The sequence below is a fragment of the Sciurus carolinensis genome, chromosome 17 (assembly GCF_902686445.1).
Source record: "Sciurus carolinensis chromosome 17, mSciCar1.2, whole genome shotgun sequence".
NCBI classification, from domain to species: Eukaryota; Metazoa; Chordata; class Mammalia; order Rodentia; family Sciuridae; genus Sciurus; species Sciurus carolinensis.
In genome coordinates this window covers 54,232,944-54,251,846 of record NC_062229.1, presented here as the reverse complement: position 1 = coordinate 54,251,846, position 18,903 = coordinate 54,232,944, and the positions used below count along the sequence as shown (strand labels likewise).

At 44.4% G+C, this 18,903-nt stretch overlaps 2 protein-coding genes across 3 annotated transcripts in view; one reads left to right on the top strand and one right to left on the bottom strand.

The window, feature by feature from the left end:
* Nucleotides 1–18,903, top strand: part of Cacna2d3 (calcium voltage-gated channel auxiliary subunit alpha2delta 3) — an 885,854-nt gene that overhangs the window by 731,603 nt on the left and 135,348 nt on the right. The window lies entirely within an intron of this gene.
* Nucleotides 1,073–10,427, bottom strand: Lrtm1 (leucine rich repeats and transmembrane domains 1). Its single transcript, XM_047531730.1, has 3 exons — nt 10,397–10,427; nt 7,109–7,705; nt 1,073–1,497 (listed from the first exon to the last, which is right to left on the bottom strand). Exons 1-3 carry the CDS (start codon nt 10,425–10,427, stop codon nt 1,073–1,075), a joined length of 1,053 nt encoding a protein of 350 aa, XP_047387686.1.

Sequence of the window (18,903 nt, the reverse complement as noted above, 5' to 3'; positions counted from 1 at the left end):
GCCATGGCCTAAATAATGTTCGGGGTGGCTGCCACCACTTATCTGGAGCCTCTTGGAAATTCCCACTCTCTTCAAGACTTCCTTCTTACTTCCTATCCCAGAGTGTTGAGAGACGATCTGGGTGGTGATCAAGAGCTGCTGGCTCCCACCCGGACACGGCTGCGTTTCATTAGAGAGTGAAGTGATGGCTTCGTGGTGTGTTTATGCGTGGGTGTGGTTGTACAAATCTGTGCCCTCTGTGCACTACGGAGGCAGATGCAGATACACAAAAGTCGTTACCTCCCTTTCAGACTGACCTAAATCCATTCCTGCTGTGAGGGTTACAAATGGAAGCTTCTAGTTGCCTGGTGGATGTGGCCTTCTGGTAATCTCTGCCCTGAATTCTGGCTCTTTGTATTTGCTTATATGTTCTTTACCTTTGCATCAGAAAAACTTCCCCAGACTCCCGGCCCGAGTCGAATTATCCAGATGTGGAACCCTCCTCTTCCTCTGTGTCCTACAAAGCCCCAAATGGTTTTCTGATTTAGAAAATTAAATATAATCCGACTCTTGTGGCAAGCTACGGAATTCCCAACCAACAGACGCTCCCATTAAATATATAACATACACAACATCTAAAAGTATCACCGATCTAGCATGAACTTGAATTATAGAGGCATTCAGTGCCCCTCGGGTAGGATCTCCAGCCTCGTCCCAAGCACTCAGACTTGGGCAGTTTTCCAGTGGACCCTGAAGCTCCTAGGAATGCTGACTGGCTCCTATGTTGGAATTTTTTTGCTCTGCCAAAGCAACTTAATCTGGGAAAGGGTACCTGAAAGAGATGGTATCTTCCCCTTTTCTGTGCATGGCCTTCCCCCACCTAGAATCCCTGTCATAACATTTTGGGTACAGAGTAACAAGTATCACCTCTATTTCTTCTATGGTATTTTAAAAAATCTCAACCTAAATTTCTCCCCAGGAATATTTTTTACAGACAGATCTTTTTGTTTCTTTTGGAAAAAGCAAAATGAGACAATAACAGTGAATACATCGGCCAGTCTACAATGATCAATCCTCTTTGAGATGAAAGCTCTCAGGCTGGTGAGTGGTCAAACACCTCTTTTCCTCCCGTCTTCCCAGAGTCACTGGTTTGAACCAAGGGACCCCCACGTCCCTGGGCTGTAATAGCGGCGTAGGTGCAGCCATAGATGGCGGCTGCCAACATCATGAGACACACGATTCCGCATACAACCCCAGTGATGACAACAGTGGCCACGGCGTGGCGCAGATTGGTGGGCCTCGGCTTGGGTTTGACCTCACAGGACACAGGGTCTCGCTCCCCAGAGTTGTGGTTCTCAGGAGACTTGGGGACCTCTTCGTGGGCCACGTCATGCTGCTGAACCTCCAGATGCGGAATGGAAAGAGGGCAGGGCTGGTACAGCTCATGAGGAATCCTGAGGAGGTCCTTCCCCTTCCAGATGTCAGGTGACCCACAGAGGACACCATCTGTTATTCCGCCTTTAAAAAACAAAAGCAGAGAATGATAACATACAAAAACTGCTGTCCAAAATCTTTAGCTTTCGAAAAACATAAGCAGATGGAATTTATAAAGTACCTTTTTAAACTTTTTTTTTTTCGTGGAGTCAAAGAATTTAACAACCCTACTTTATGATTTTAGGATTTCTAAATTGGCTAAATGCTAAAAATGCCACACATTAAATTGGCAATTACTTAGGACCAAGAAGTCATTAGAAGCCAAGTCACCTTGACATCATATAAATGCTGAAGGGGAAAACAATGCTAAGGCTGACAAGAAGGAGCTCCGGGGACAGGCACCAGGAGTGCCACAGCCCTCAGCCTTCCTGCTGCCAACCCCCTAACGAGCCCCGCCACACAAGAAATCTTTTGTGCCAGATTCCTGTTGGAAACCTGAGAAAAGCACAGAACAAATGTGCATTGTTATGATGCTGTGTGTTGACCACAGAGACCCCATGTGTCTACCAGCTCTCTTCAGGGGTGCCAATGAGAGGGGTGGCATGGTCTTCTGAGTGCTTTGGGTATCTTGGGACTTGACAGTGCTATTGGTTTCGTTCATGGGATTAAGGATCATTAACCCATCTCCTCAGGCTTCAAAACATTGATTACTTTGAGGACCAAATTTTCCAAAGGGTTATTAAACACACTCTCCATCCCCCATAAGGCGGTTGATTTCCTCCGATGTGTAGACTTCTGTCGTTCAGGGGGTTCCCTGCCTCAGGAATTCTCTAGAGAGAGCGTGGGATGCACACACTTCATTCTGGACTAGGCTGGCCCCTGACTTACTGCAAATGAACTTCTCTGATGAAATTCTCTGCCACCAAAGCATCGTAGTTGTGTGGGACTTGTTAATTTACAAAGCATAGATAAGTCCTTATACTCTGCTAGGAGAGGAAAGTCTCTGGCAAAGTCACACAGGTCCTGAGTGGACAAGTCAACATCCAAACCCAGCCCTCACCCATGATTCCCAGGTTTCCCCACCCCTCTCCCGCCTTGCTCTACTTCCTCTCTGGAGGATCCTGAGGCATCCTCATAAAGCCCTTTGACCCGGCAGGACTCTCCTGTGATCTGTGACTCAGTTCTCCCAGACTGCTATAAACACCTCCCCGGGGAGGGCTTTCTTAGCCAAATTAGATGGAAGATTCTTCACACAGATGGTAAGTGGATTGTGAAATTATACCAGATCGACACACATGGAGGTCATTACTTCAGTGTTATTAGCACCTGCCATTACACAACCCTTCAGAGTTTGGGAATGCTTTCCTATCCATCCTACCTAAGCCTTTTAATACAAGTCCTAAGTGCCTCTGTAAGGACATAGGACCACTCCACAGTGGAAGGGTGGTCACATGGCCCAGGCACACTGGGGTAGGTGGCAATAGCAAAATTCAGCCCATGCCCTTTCTGCTGCCACCAAGAAGTTTTGAGCTCCTCCTGGCTTCTTTGGCAATCCCTTGAGGCAAGAGACTCAAAAAAGGTAAGAGAAGAATTTCTTCTTTTCTCAAGCCCTTGATTCTTGGAAGACCAGAGGTAGGGGGTAGCTGCCCAGGGTGTCATCCAGCTGCACGGAGATTGAAGTGTTGCCATATGGATCATTGCATTTCTGTGCACCTGGCCGTTAGAGCCTCTCCCTGGGAGTTTGTTGCAAGGAAGAAGGCCAGAGAGACAGAAATGAAGTGCAGGGCTCTGAGAGGTAGTAAGGACATTTAAACTGGTCAAAGAGCACCGGGCCTTCCATCAGGAGAAGACAAAGGCAATTCCATCAGCGGACTTATACCTAGACTGAGGTGATTTAACCCGTGACTCCACAACTGGTCTTCTCCAGCTTCAGCCTTCTCCATGTTCAGTATTAGAGTGGGATCCACAATCTTGGGACACAGAGGCAAGGAAATACGTGGACTAGAGCCTGGGATATGTCAGGAAAGCAAGAACTGTGGCTCCCATAGGCTATATGGCCTCCTGTGCAAGCTCTATCCTCAGCTGGGATCCATTGTCCACCCCTCCACCTCCATCTCGGAGACCATGACACCAAGAGACACATCTGCTACTATTGCGCGAGGGACCCTCTCCTTCCTAGATTTATATATGCTGACAACGCAAGAAGCTCCAGCTTGCCAAGAGCCCACTGTCCCCCATCTGAACATTAGTAGCTCTTAAGCTCTGTCTTGGAAGAAATTGAATTCAGATCTGGAATCTGCACGTGACTTAATTGTACAACCCCGAAAGGTCTGTGCCTCTGCCTGTGTTTCTGGAAAGTAAGAGACAGGATTGATAATGAAATTCACTTCCCACGATTGCTCAGAGGGTTCAGTATTAAGCACAATCCATAGCCCAGAGTCAGTGTTTAATAAAGTTAGAGATAAGCATCAAGATGATTTGCTTACTTGTGAATAAAGAATTGTCAGTGTAGAATCTGTGTGCATGTCTTCGTAGAGGAGATATTGTTAAGTATTCACCAATGAACATCTTTTGCCTTTAGGCCCATAGGAAGATTAAATTTGCCCACTCTTTGGGTTTGGTTAGGGGCCATGTGACTGAGTTCTGGCCAATGGAACCCATGAATGCCATTTCCAGGACTTGAAACCTCCAGCACCATCCTCCATGTGTTTCGTTGCCTTTTAGGGGTGGTGTTAGAGATGGTGTGGTAAAGTTGGCACCATCAAAGTCTGGAAGGTTGCATGGATGCAGACCCTGCCCCCAGCTCTCTTGGACACATGAGTGAGCAATAGACATTTTATTGCATAAACAAGTAAAGTCTGGGGGTGTCTATTAAATCAGTTAACACCTATAGTAATTGCATTGGTTTATAAGGATATTGACTGACATCTATTCCTTTATTTTGCTTTTATTCCATGCAGCCATAATATAACTTCCACATTTAGTATCTATATGAACTTTTTTCTATATTATTTTGGGACATTCAGATCCTGGTGCCCCAAACTGATTTTTCCTCCCTCTGATGCAAAGCTGATATCTGTGCTCTTACGCTCTGCATCTGAGGACCATCATGGACCTTGATACTATCTATTTTCATCTGGTGACACTGAGCACTAGGGAAAGATATTAATTTTCCCAAAGAGCACCAACAAGTTTCATGGCGGAGTGGGGAGAACTTCATTCCATCCCCATTGCTTCTCATGTCCTGGGCCTGGGAACTCTATCTTCTAATCAAGAAATATTCTCCTTTGATGAAAACTCCTTTGTGTGATGGTCTGGTTTATGCCTATGATTTAATCCAGCACACAATAGCTCCAGCTGCTTTACCTCCAGCTGTAATTAGTTTTATTTGAAACCGCCTATCAGATGTTGGCACATGATCTAGCTCCAGTTGTCACTTAACGTGAACATTGGCTGGTCCCTGAGATGTGATTTGCTATTATATTGTTGAGATGCTTCTTAATTCAGTATCATATGTTTGAACTTGTGCCGATTTCTAACCTGCCTCCCTCTGAGCAATCCTGATGCTATTGATTCTCTAATTCGTGTCTGTGGGGCTCATATTTTCTTGAGCAACAGGCTCAAATATACAACCCCCGACTCAACTCCCCTTGGATGTGGAATGGGTGTCTCCAGTGTGCCCAAAACCCAACACTTGACTGTGTGTCTTCCCTCTCTCCACTTCCCGACTCCCAATCTGCTAAAGGCATCACCATTTCTTTAGCCACCTCTGTAGGACAAAAGGAAATAGAATTTCCCATAATTATCCTCTTTTCTTCCTCTCCCACTCCACCCTGTTAGCCATTTCTGTCAGTGAAATATTCCAGGCATCTCCCAAAGTCTTGCCTTCTTTTTCTAAAAAAATAATTTTTAGATGTTGATAAATCTTTATTTTATTCATTTATTCATATGTGGTGCTGAGAATCCAACCCAGGGCCTCACACATGCCAGGCAAGTGCTCCGCCTCTGAGCCACAACCCCAGCCCCACTCCTGCCTTCTTACCACCCTGGTTGAGGCTACCATCATTCTCTCCCTGGCCAATGGGAATCATCTTCTCTTTTATCTCTCTGGTTCTTCTTCTGCAGTCTTTGGACTGCTCTTCCAAAAGTCACCAGAGTAACCTTTTAAAATTGTAATTAGATCATATTGTTCCTCTGAATAAAACACACGAGCTTTCCATCTGACTTAAAATAAAATCCAAGCACCGCACCCTGCTCTGCACAGTTCTGCGTGACCTGGCCTCTGAGGACTCGAGTTGCCTCTTCTCTGTCTACTCTCTCCTGGCCTTCCTCTGTTCTAGCACTCTCTGGTTCTTCTTTTGTCACCAAGCCAAGCTACTGCACTTGGTGTCCTTTCGCCCAGTCATCCCCTGGCTCCTTCCTCCTCCTTTTGATTCTTCTCACCCACGTCACCTCCTTGGAAGGCCTTCCCTGCTCATTCTCTCTCAACCGGGGCCCCCCTCCCATTGCCCCCTCTGTGCTTCCCCTGCCCCATTGTCTTCTTAGCACTGCTGTCTGAACATGCCTCTTCACTCATGGTCTTATTTAACCTCTATTCATACTACTCCAGTGTGACCTTCTTGATGGTAGAGATTTTCTTGCTCACAGCCCTTTTCTCAGTGCCCAGAATGGCGCCTGGGACACTAAAAGCATTCAAGAGTAGGAATCGATGGATGATGTTCAGAGAAGCACTATGGGATATGGGAAAAATGTAGGGCCAAGAACCAGTCATGCTTTCTATTTTCATCTGTGCTTCTGCTTTTGGGCAAATCACTGAACCTCTCTGGGCCTCTGTTTCCCATTAATAACAGGGATTTCCCAAATTTCTATTAAGACCCAGATAATAAATATCGGCTTTACCCAAAGTCTGTCCCAACCCCTTAAACTTGCCCTTAGAGTGCAAAGCAACTCTTCAGATGTGATGAATAGGCATGAATGTTGACTGATAAAACTTCATTCACACAAAGAGAACAGGTACCAGATTTGGCCTTAGGACTGTGATTTGCTAACCCTTGGGTCATTTCTACAGTCCCTCATCTTTAATAGTCTGGGATCTCTTGCTTTGCTTTTTGACATCTGGTTAAAGAAATAGTGAATAACTTTAGAGAGAGGTCACATTACACCCAAGTTCAATAACAGTAATATTTGCTAAAGTACAAAAGATTCTTTTAGAGAAGATTTTTACCTATCAAGTGGGCAGCAGCAAACAAAGAGAGGGAAATATCCTAAATTTTAAGAGTGATAACCCTATCCCCAGTTGTATCACACTTGAAAATTAGAGTTTAGTGCCATTTTGGGGTTAAGCAGTCACTTAACCTAAGTAAGCCACTTAACCTAATTAACTTAATAGCAGTTGAAGTCCCTCCTTCCTGAGGGCACACGTGCCAGAGAAGTAACTTCATGTTGTGTTTATCTGACAAGGAGAAAGTTGTCTCCATGCATCCTCTTTGTAGATGAATATAAATACCTGAATTGAAACACCCTCTAATGAGTCACCTGCCGTTTTTTTTGCCAAACCATGAAATGACATCAATGCAAAAAAAGCTTAAAACTGCCCTTGTACCCTCCTCAACCTTTCTGCTAATGCAGAGAACAGATGAGGTTCATCCCAAGCTGGTGACACACAGATGGGGGGTTCCAAACAGACGTTACTGACCTGCGTAGATAAATTTCTCCAGCCAGAGTTTAAGACCCAGCAAGTGGCAATTGCATTTCCAGAGGTTGTCCTTGAGAAGTAACAGCCGCATGCTGGGCATGGACTCTAGGAGCCTGCGATCGAGATGTTGGAGCTGGTTTCCTCGCACTGCGAACATGGTCAGGTTCTCCCAAGGCTTGCCCAGGGACGTGGGGAGGTGGCTTATGGTGTTGGACGACAGGTCAAGCTCCCTCAGCTGTGGCAGGGAATGGGAAAGTCTGCTTTCCAGGGAGAGCAGGGAGTTGTGAGTTAGGTTTAAAACCTGCAAGTGCCGAAGTCCATGGAAAACTTCGGGGACCAGATGTGAGAGAGAATTGTTGGACAAATTTAAGGTCACCAGCCGAGGAACTGACCTAAACACATGAGCAGGAAGCTGGCGGATCTGGTTATCTTGCAAGAGCAGCGTCAGAGTCTGAGGAGGCAGATCGGGAGGAATCTCAGTCAGACCCCGGTGACGACAGTCTACAAAGTTTAAAGATGGGTGACAGAAGCACTTCTCTGGGCAGCTGTGCACGCCCTGGAGTAGAAAAATCCCACTCAAAAGCAGGAGCCGCTCACCTAGGACAAACAGAAAGAAAGTGGGCTCGGGGCTAGTGTGAGGAGAGGGCTCTGCATTTATTTCCCGCTTTGCATTGGCCGGGACTATGATTCTGAGCCAAGTAACACCTCCTGCAATCTGGATGGCAGGTTAGATCACTCACCTTCTTTCGTAGGGTCGGGATGGGCTGAGTATATCCTATTTCACACTCTGCTAACTATTGTCAGAAGCCTTGGGAAAGACACTTTCTAAGTGCCTCCGCACCCACATGGTGGAAAACTTAAAGATATCAGATGGAAAGGTGAAAAACAATCTTTCGGTTGCACAGGCCTTTTGTAGGGAACAGCTGCATCATGTGGGGTCAGACATGAGAAGAGTGACAGGCTTGCAAAGGCTCACATTTCTGAAAAATCTGCTCTAGAGGAATGCTGTCCAATAGAACTTTCGGTGGCTTTAGAAATGTTCTGTATCTGCTGCCCCAGTATGGGAGCCACTCACCAGATGGGGTTACTGAGACTCTGCAATGTGACCGCTGCAACCAAGGAACTGAATATCATCTCTATTTAATTTTAAATCATTTAAAATCATTTAAAATTAAATTATTTAAAATACCCTGTAGCTAGTGGTTATCATATTGGGTAGGGCAGGTCTAAAGTATTCTTAAAGGTTGATGTTCATCATTGCAAGTGTAATCCTGAATAATTGTCTCTGGTCTTTTTGTATATGGGAGATTTTCAAACTACAGAGAAGCATTAAGAATAATATCATAAACAGGAGGTGGGAGGTGGTGCATGCCTATAATCCCAGTAGCTCGGGAGGCTGAGGCAGGAGGATCATGAGTTCAAAGCTAGCCTCAGCAACTTAGTGAGGCCCTGAATCAAATAAAAAACAATAAAGGGCTGGGGATGTGGCTCAGTGGTTAAGCATCTCTGGGTTCAATCCCTGGTACTCACCCCGCCCCTGTGCCAAAAAAAGAATAATATAAACATCCATGTTTCAGTAACAATTGTGCCAATCATTTACCTACTTGACCCTTCCCCCACCATTACTGATGTATCCCTCCAGGCATGTTAAAAACAATATTTAATAAGGAACAATAATGGCAAATAACCATATAGCATACATCTGGGGCCAGGTATCATTCTATATGCTTTCTATACATCAATCAATTCTCCTAACATCGTTAAGTATGGTTCGACTAATTTCATCATTTTAAAGGTAAGGAAACTGAGACACAGAGACTCCAAACCACTCGCCCAGGATCACACAGATAGTAGGTAATAGAGCCATGATTTGAACCCAGGCAATCTGCCTGCAAAGGGTGAGGGTTCTTGTCTGCCTGTCTAGTACTTCTTCACACATGCACACTAATTTGCATGGCAGTTTCTAAATATCCACATAAAAGTAAATATCAGTCTGACCCCTACTGCAGTCTGTTTGGTTCATTCTATACTGAACTAGCCACATGGATACACAGAAATAATTCATTCCTGTGAATTCATTTACCTGCTCTAGAGTATTTCATGGTGAGATCATGTCAAATTCAATATCTGTCCATCCCTTTGTAACAGGGCATTTGAGCTGCTACAATAGTTTTCCCTTCATAGTTTTTTTCTTCATTACAAACAATGCTGCAAAAAGCATCCTTGCCCAGCACCTCTTGGCTGTTTGGGAATGTGGGAGAGGGTCCCTTGAAGGGTAGAGAGGATGCGGTTTACATTTTCTTAGATCTTGTTAGATCATTCTACAAAGTTGCTAGAACACTCCTCTTTTTTTGAGACTCAAGTTTCAAAATATGGCAAACATCTGTCAAGGGCATTTTGTCAAATTGGTAGAGGAATTCACAAGGCCACAGGATGATATTCGAAACTCAAAAGGAGTGATCTACTCCTATTGAAAGTTCTTGATGGAGGTCGTTTGTTTGTTTGAGGGCTTAACTAAGGAAATGTACAGAGTGGCCGGGGAAGGCTGTGCCGTCTGCTCCCCTTATTCTGGATTCTCTCTCTGTGGCTAACTGTGCCTCAGGCCCGTAGGGAAGACACCCCCAGGAGCCTTTGAAGGAGATGCTGCTCTGTCTCACTTAGTTCAAGAGAGGTAGCATGTCACCATCTTCGTCCGCATTCCAACACATAAAAGCACAAAACCCTTGTTTTCCTTTCTCCAACTTTGTAGATAAACAAAAGGACTCCTTTCCAAGCCAAAATGTCTTCCAGCAGAAATACACCCACACTCCTCCCTTGAACTGTGGGGCCCACACATTAATTAACTGCAGGAAATCGATTCTTAAATAAGAGAATATGTTTTCCACAGAATCTGCTGAGCCATTAATGAAGGGCTTGTCTTTCTGAGATTGGAACCAGTTCGTTCATTCCTCCTTTGGCTCCAACCCTCTCCCCCAAAGGGAATAATATATGAACTCCAACTGCCGACGCCATGTTTTCTGTGAAATGGCCCGTGACATGCCAATCACACACTCACATGGAGGCTGCATACTTCTGTCTCCAACCCCTTCCTCTGCACCCAACGTGGTGAAAACATAAATCTTCCCTTCGGACGGTATATTTTTTACATATGTCCGGTCTTTTAAGAATGACGACTTGAAAATAGATTTCAGGGGACACCTTTCTGAGTGTATCCTCTCCCTCCTTCCCTCCCTCCCCAGATCGGAGAACTTCTCCAAGGGGGTGACATGACTCATCCATCACGCTCACCTTTCATGGCTGCGCCTCCCCGGGCCAGCATCCTTGCCGAACACGAAGCCCACCCTTATTAATTTGCAGATCAACAAGCTGAGGCCATGGCAAACTCAGAGTCCAGCTTTCCATTCACTTCTTCTGAATCCAGCTTGCGCTTTTCTTCCATGCCGAGAACAGTTGTTGCTTTCACTAGACCACTTATTTAAGCAGCCTGTCCCCTCGTCTCCATCTGGCTGGGATCGGTTTCCATAAAAGGATCTTTTGATTGTGTCCCCTTCTTCTTTCTTAAAGTGTCGGCCTCCCCGAGATCATCCCTGCCTTTCCCATTGAGAGGGAGAGCCGCGTAAAGAATGTTTGTCAAATCTCGGTGAACAGCTGTAGCATTCAAACATGACCCCGATGGCTCGGGCTTTTTGATTATTTAATCTGCTTGGAGTCCAGGGCACCAAAATAAAACGGCCTCCTTAATCCGGTCGTGGCTTCTGAATTCTGTTGACTTATTAACCATGCTGTGTCCACCTCATCGGGTTAGGGGACGCTCGATCTGGGGGTCTGGCAACGGAGCCAGCAGAGTGTGTAATATGAGGACAAATTGGCCTGCTGGAGGCTGACATGGTTTCCACAGTGCGTTTCTTTGGTCATCGAAGGCTTATTCAGCCAACATCCGTAGGGATTAGCTGTGTTGACAGGGTCTTGATGCCCTGAAATTCATAGCCATGGTTTCCTTTCGTGGACATCGCAACCTCTTCCCCGCCCCTCCCATGTCACAAATACTTCTCAGCTGCCTGCTCGCTCATGCCCCCACCCCGCCCCACCCCCAGTTGAACTGACCTTTTGGTTAGCATGACTTTGGAAATCTCAATCTTTCATCATTTCCCTGATGCCAAGGGTCCAGCCCTTCCCTCATTTTTCACATATAAAACAATAAAGCTGCCCCCACCGTGTGCGCATCAGGCATCAATGAACTGTGACGTTCTCTTAACTGAAGCTGCTGGGAACTTTCCCACCAGGGACAGGAACTGTTTCTTTGTGCACGTCCCCTGCTATTTGTTGAGGTGGGGGGTTTTGATGCCTGAGGCTGCCCTCCTACAACACCCCAACATGTTCTGAGTGCGCTCTGCGACTCCATGTGAGGTTAAAACCTTGGCTCTCAGTGAAGCAGTAAGAACTGGCATCCCTGGCCCCAGGCCATGAAGTGGAGCCCTTGCATGTGAGTTTTGGAATCAGATGGGCCTGGATTCGGCTTGTCCAGTCAGGACCTCATCTCTAACGTGGGGATAATGGTAGTTTTTATTTCACAAGACTGTGCTCAGAAATCCCTGAAGCAATACATGTGTCTTCAGGAGTGTTGACCAGTGCCTATGGGAGAGCCTTGTAGCACTTTCCAGCTCCTGGCCTTGACAAGGGGACACCCCAAAGTCCACTTGGCTCCTCCTGCCTCTCCGGCGCTGCAAAGGCAGGAGGCCCCTTCTGAATAGGACTAGATAGTGACTATCCTTAACAACCTGTTCCCTGGGGACTCTTGTCTCCTTCGGTCAAGCCTCCTCCCACAACCATGCTATGTGGCCAATTAAGGATGCCTATTTTTATGTTGCATTTATCCTAATGCTGTGCGGTCTTGGAGAAATCACAGCCTCTCTGAGCACACAGCTTCCCACTCTACTCACCCTGCCCCTTCTTGAAAGCCTGCTGTACCCAGCCTGCCACCATTTGTCCTTCTGTCCCATCTTTTTTTAGCATCACAGATGTAAATGGGGCAAAGTCAGGCGGTAACAAAGCAGGTCAGGTGATGAAGACACATTTAAATTTTAATAAAGGTTAAATAGTTCCTTCTTGCTTTCCTCTTTCTCATCCCTTTTTCCTATCCTGTTACACAAAATCTACTTTTATATATATTATATAAATATTTTGTGTGTATATATATATATATACAATATATATATATATATATATATATATATATATATATATATATAATTTTTTTTTTTTTGGCAACAGGGATTGAACCCAGGGGCACTTTAGCCACATCCCCAGAAACCCTCCCTTTATATATATACATATATATACACACACACCTATATATATAAATATATTAATATATATATAATACATAAATATATTATTTAGAGGCAGGTTTTCACTGAGTTGTGTTGGGCCTTGCTAAGTTGCTGAGGTTGAACTTGTGATCCTCCTGCCTCAGCCTCCCAAGCCCACTGGGATTACAGGCGTGCACCTCGGTGCCCAGCTAATAATAATTTTTCCGTGATATGTGACCATCAGAGGCTCACCTGTGACATAGTCATTCATTTCATCATAGCGTGAGAAGCCCCTGTAAACTTAACATTCCCTCCAAGAACTTGGAAGTCGCCTTTCTACCTGTGTGCCCCTCTCCTTCCTTGGGGTCAGAAGATCTTTCCGCGAAGGGCCAGGTAGTAAATAGGTCAGACACTGAGGGCCATGAGGTCTCTGCTGCAATCCTCAGGTCCGCTGCCACAGTGCAAAAGAGCCAGAGAGGATCCTGCATGGAGGGTGAAGGCCCAGCCTCCAACACTACTCCATGTACTAAAATAGGTGGAGGGACCCTGGGCCCACGGGCTGTGGTTTGCAACCCCTGCTCTATCCCACCCTCTAGCCTCTGCTGTCACCACCCAGCACACCACCTGTCACCCACCCCCAAGTCCCACCTCCCAACCAGACATATCCACCCACTCCCCTGCCTTCTCTTCTGTGAAGTATAGGATGATCTTTACGGCTTGCTTATGTCTAAAACCATGTCGCTCTGGTTGAAAAGCAGGAGTGAGCTTGAAAAGCACTGTCGTCACCAACTTTAGGGGTGTTTTGGACAGAAAATTTGACCGAGTATCTCTTTGGATTAGAGTGGAGCTATTTAGCAGTGCTTTGCAGGCCCCAACTAGGGTTTGAGCCACTTGGACTCAGAGACCTGAGAAAGACAAATCCATTGAGAATATGATTGAGCAGGAGAGACCAGGACACCTGTAGGGTACTACAGGAAACCAGGGACAGCTCTGGTTATTACCATGCTGTGTGGCTAAATGAGGATGCCCATTTTTATGGTGCATTTATCCTAATGCTGTGTGTGGTCTTGGACAAATCACAACCTCTCTGAACCTAGCTTACCATCTGTAGAGTATGGATAATACCTGCCTCCTATGGGACAGGACAAATGAAGTGCTGTTTGTTCAGTGCTCAGCACAGATCTGGTCCATCAAAAGCAGGATCTCCTGTTAGCAGTGCGTGTCTTAGACCTCAAAGAGTCTGAGCTGGCTGTTCCCCCCTAAACTGGGAACACACAGAGAACCCCACAGAGGATAGGTTCCCGGGAGCAGCTGCTTGCTGCCCCAGGAGGCTCTTGGTTCTATTTGTTCCTGCTGACTCTAACAGATGGGGAGGGCACACACGGACTAGAAGGCTCCAGGACACGTTGAAGGACTTTGGATGTGGGGACTGATTGATTTCTTCCATCTGACCTCAGCCAAGAGAACAAAGACAGGGTGCGTAACCTGCATGCTAATGCCCACGGCGCCTCCTCTGCCCTCTTTGGTGAGCCAGCCTGAAGAGGTGGCAACAACTGTGCATGCAGAGTCACTGAGAAGAGATGTGGAACGTTAGCCCGAGCCAAACGTGCTCCCGAAATGGGAGGTTTCCCCTGACCAAGACCCAACAGGACTCCAGCTTCCTGCATGGGACCTCACTTCAGATTCACCCTCAGAATAATATTGGGGTTATTGTCACATTGAGGTGAATTCAAGAATTCCCTACCTTCCAAGACACACTCTGTGGCCCAATTTAAGTTCATGTTTTCTAATATAAATTGGTCTAGTTAACATTTCACTTTCCTCCAGAAAACAACAGCAGCAACAAAAATCAACAGTCATTCTTTACGCTTGAAGTCGATGATGTCTTAAAATCCAGCATGTAACTACTTTCTTCCAGGGAATATTATAGATGTCTATTTATAAAAAATAAATGAGTAGTAATTATGTCCATCTAGAAGAAGATTCTTAGGTGAAGTAAATTATTAGGTGAAGTAAAGCAATTTGAACAGGAATATACATTATATAATTCTACTTATGTTTAAAAAAACATTAAAAGCTGACACAGTGGTAAATGCCTGTAATCCCAGCTACTCAGGAGGCTGAGGCAGGAGGATCATCAGTTCAAAGTCAGTCTCATTAAAAGGGAAGCACTAAGCAACTCAGTGAGACCCTGCCTCTAAATAAAATACACAATAGGGCTGGGGATGTGGCTCAGTGGTCGAGTGCCCCTGAGTTCAATGCCCGGTAACCAGCACCCCACTCAGCATGAAAGTGCTGAGTGGGTAGCTCAGTGGTGAGTGTTCCTGGGTTCAATCCCCAGGGTTGGTAAAATAAAATAAAAAGTTAAAGTTGGAGAAATAAACACACCACTGTGTACTGGTGTGTCTAAAGTTTCAATAAACTGGGAAGGGCAGTTTAAGAAAAGAGGAAGCTTAACTTTTTCTGTTATACCTCTTCTTCTTTATACCTTTGCATATATTTAACTTTAGACAACAAACATGTGTTATGTGTATAATTAAAAAGCTACAAAGGAGAAGAGCTGGCATATTCTTCAAGTAGCCAGTTGGGGCACATTCCATTTACTGGACGATTTAAATGGCAAAACCCCTAGGGACTAGCTGAGTTGCAAGTGTATCTAGAGCATGGTTCACCCGAGTTCCCTCCTCTCACTCCAAGAGGATCGGCCCCAGAGGAATCATCTGTCTTTCTGTGCCCAGGGGTCTCTGCCTGTGACAAGACCTTCTAATGAATGTGAGCATTTTCCCCAGTTTTAACGTCTGCTACGGTAAATCATGGCAAAGCTCTCCTCCCTCCCTGTCAGCAGGCGCCCCATCCGGAGCACGTGCCATGGTGATTTGATGCTGGAGGAAAGCAGCCAGGCCCAGGGACAGCTGCAGCCCAGAATGGCAAGGAGGCCCTTGGTACCACATATCCCTGCAGCAATTTCATTTGGCTATGGAGGCAATTTGGTATTTGGAGGCATGTGGATAATAGTGAAAATATTTCCCTAGGAATTGTGGATGACCAAATGCACCTAAGAAGAAAGTTTATACAGAACTATGCTTATACAGAGCTTCAATATTGCCACAGAACTTTAATATGGCTTACTGGATTCTTTCCTCCCACCCTCCTTCTTCCTCCTTCTTTCCTTCTTTCCTCCCTTCCTTCCTTCCTTCCTTCCTTCCTTCCTTCCTTCCTCCATCCCTTTTCTCTGTGTTTGTATCCCCTCTCTCTCTGGACTTAGTCTCTAAGGCATATAGCAAGAGAACTAGGAATATGTTTCTAAATGACAAGCCAATCAATCATGTATTTAGGGCTGGGGTTGTGGCTCAGTGGTAGAGCACTTGCCTGGCATGTGTGAGGCACTGGGTTTGATTCTCAGCACCACATGTATGTAAATAAATGAATAAAACAAAGGTTTATCAATATCTAAAAAATATTTTTAAAATAAATAAATTAATCATGTATTTAGTGCTCTCAGTGAGCCAAATAGTGCTACAGATTTGTATTAAAGTCACACTAACTGCCATCACAAATAGACCCCCCAATTCTCAGTGGCAAACACAACAACTTGTTTTTTGCACTTTTCATAGTCTAATTTAGATTGACAGAGGAGTGGGCTCCATGCAGTCATACATGGACCCAGGCTTCTTCCATCCAGTGGCTGTACTCTCCTCTTGGTTCTCAGAGTCTTCTCCATCTGTTGTCTGATGGGGTAAGAAAATGAAGATGTGGGCCAGGCTTGGAAAATGTACTTACCACATCCATTCATATTCTGTTGGCCAGGATGAAATCATGAGACCATATCTAGCAGCAAGGGAATCTGGGAAATGTAGTCTAGCTATGTGCTTTAGAAGAAAAGGAGACATTACTGTTGGAGGTCGTGGACAGCAATCTGTAGCCCCACCCCCTCTTTGTATTTGCATTATCTCACTTAAAGGTGACCATAGCTCACTAGTCTCTTAAGCATCAGATGACTCTTTTCTTCTACCCATAGTTTCTACAGTAACCACACATAGGTTCATTATAAAAATGCTGAATGAATGAATAAGTATTACCATTACTTTGTTATTGATGACAAAACTAAGGTACAGAGAAATTAAGTCACTTGTCCAAGGTCTCTAGCATATTTATGCAAACCCATGGACTATGAGTATACATGTTTGGTCTAATATTTAGGGAGTCAATAGTTTTCTTCCTTTTATGTTCTTTAAGTCTTTGGGGGTACTACACACTCTTTTGACAGTAAGCTGCAGATTTAATTATCTTGCAAGTTCTGACTCAGGTGAGGGGAACACAGTTTCCTTTTGAGCTGTTTGGGGAGAATCAAGATTGCCACATGGTTTCTCTAGTGAGAAGATGGAAGGACATTGTTCATACACTGGTTTCTTTCTTGCTCTTTTGACAAGGTGAAAATTCAGACTCAAGGAATACCAAGAGTTATTCAGTTTCATTCATAGGAATATCTATTGAATTTAAGCTCCCTTTAACAGATTTGGAGTTGTCTGATAAAATAGCTAATTAGTGGGCCTGAAATAAAAATCAGTGGAGTCATGAGTATGAAATGCATATTTCCATTCTCCCTCAAGCTAAGGAAAGCAGCATCCATTTGCCCGTGAGGTCCAGGGTCTAGGAAACACTTAGTAGTCTGGCTTTTGGCCTTCAGAGTGCTTACCAGTGTGTAGAGTGCTATTTAGTAATGCTTAGTTCTTTCATCAGAGTTGAAGCTGATCTCATCACCTTGTACCTACTACCCATAGGATGACTGCTTATAATATTGTTGGCATGTCCAACTCTTTTTTTTTTTAATTTTTTTATTTGTTCCTTTTAGTTATACATGATAGTAGAATGTATTTTGACATATCATAAATACATGGAATTTAACTTCCCATTTTTGTGGTTGTATATGATGTGGAGTTACACTAGTCATGTATTCATATATGAACATGGGAAAGTTACGTCCGATTCATTCTGCTGTCTTTTCTATTCCCATCCCCTTTCCTTCCCTATTTTCCATTTTGTCTAATCCAGTGAACTTCTACTCTTCCCTCCTCTCCACTTATTGTGGCCTAGCATCCACACATCAGAGAGAACATTTGGCCTTTGGTTTTTTGGGATTGGCTTATTTCACTTAGCATAATAGTCTCTAGTTCCATCCGTTTATCAGCAAATGCCATAGTTTCATTCTTCCTTATGGCTGAGTAATATGGAATATCCAACTCAAGAGAACCACCTCTCCTAAGTCCTTGCTGGGGATCCTAAGATGGTAGCAGAGGTCAAACTAAATGCATTATTGGACATGGGGTGGGGGGGAGTCCATTCTCCCTGCACGGTCAGGGTTAGAGAAAACACAGACTTTCCATTCCGATATCTTCCCAACCACAGCCTTCCAGTGCTTTTCCTGTATACAAGACGTCTGTGAAGGTAAAGATGCATTTCAGATAAGTATGATTAAAGGTAATTAGCGAGCTCATGTGGCTGGTGCAGTAAACATAGACAGATGCCAGTGGACGTAAAGCTAATGAAAGAAACAAGAAGATCAAGAAACCCAGCAGCTTAGGAAGCCTGGCCAAGGCCTCACATTGACACGTTGTTTTACTTAGATCTTTTGACTGGCTACTCTTGTCCCTGCCCCAGGAATATAAATTGGAATCAAATTCATGTTCATGTCTGATTGTTAACTCATGTTACACATAAAAAGAGTGTTTTATGCAGCTCTTCCTTGTGAATTTTTATTGACATTGGTGCTTTTTTTAAAAATAATATGATAGTCCAGTTTCTGTAATAGATTACAATATGTGTTTCATATTTTTAAGTTATAGCTTAGTGTATGTATGTTGTGGTGCAATAATGAATCTGTGTTTTGCTTTTTCCTCTTTGAAATGTACTCTAGGTTAGGTCTTGGATGCCCATAGCCGGAACATGTTCCGGAAAGCACAATTGTCTCAAGGAGGATTTATGTCCTAACCCACTAATTACACATCCTGAACTTTAGGTGTCCTTGGTGTTAACCCAGCTTCATCTGTCTTACTATTTCATTTCAGAATAGGGTCCCTGTTAAAAACATGAAATCTGCAGTGAAACCGTGGAAGTTTAATGTAAGTTCTGACATTAACTGGCCCTGTGACTCTGAGTTATTTAACCTCTCTGATCTTCAGTCTCATCATCTGAACCCAACTCACAGTTTTATAGGGAGCATTTAAGCAGTATTTATTTATTATTATTTGCTTATTTATTGATTGATTGATTTTTTCCTGATACTGGGAAGTGAATCCAGGAGCATTCAACCATTGAACTATATTCCCGTTTTTTTTTTTCCCGTTTTTTTTTTTTAATTGTTTTCTTAAATTCTTAGTTGTAGATGGACACGATACCTTTATTTTGTTTATTTAGTTCTTTTATGTGGTGCTGGGGATCAAACCCAGGACCTCATGCATTCTAAGCAAGCGCACTACCACTGAGCTA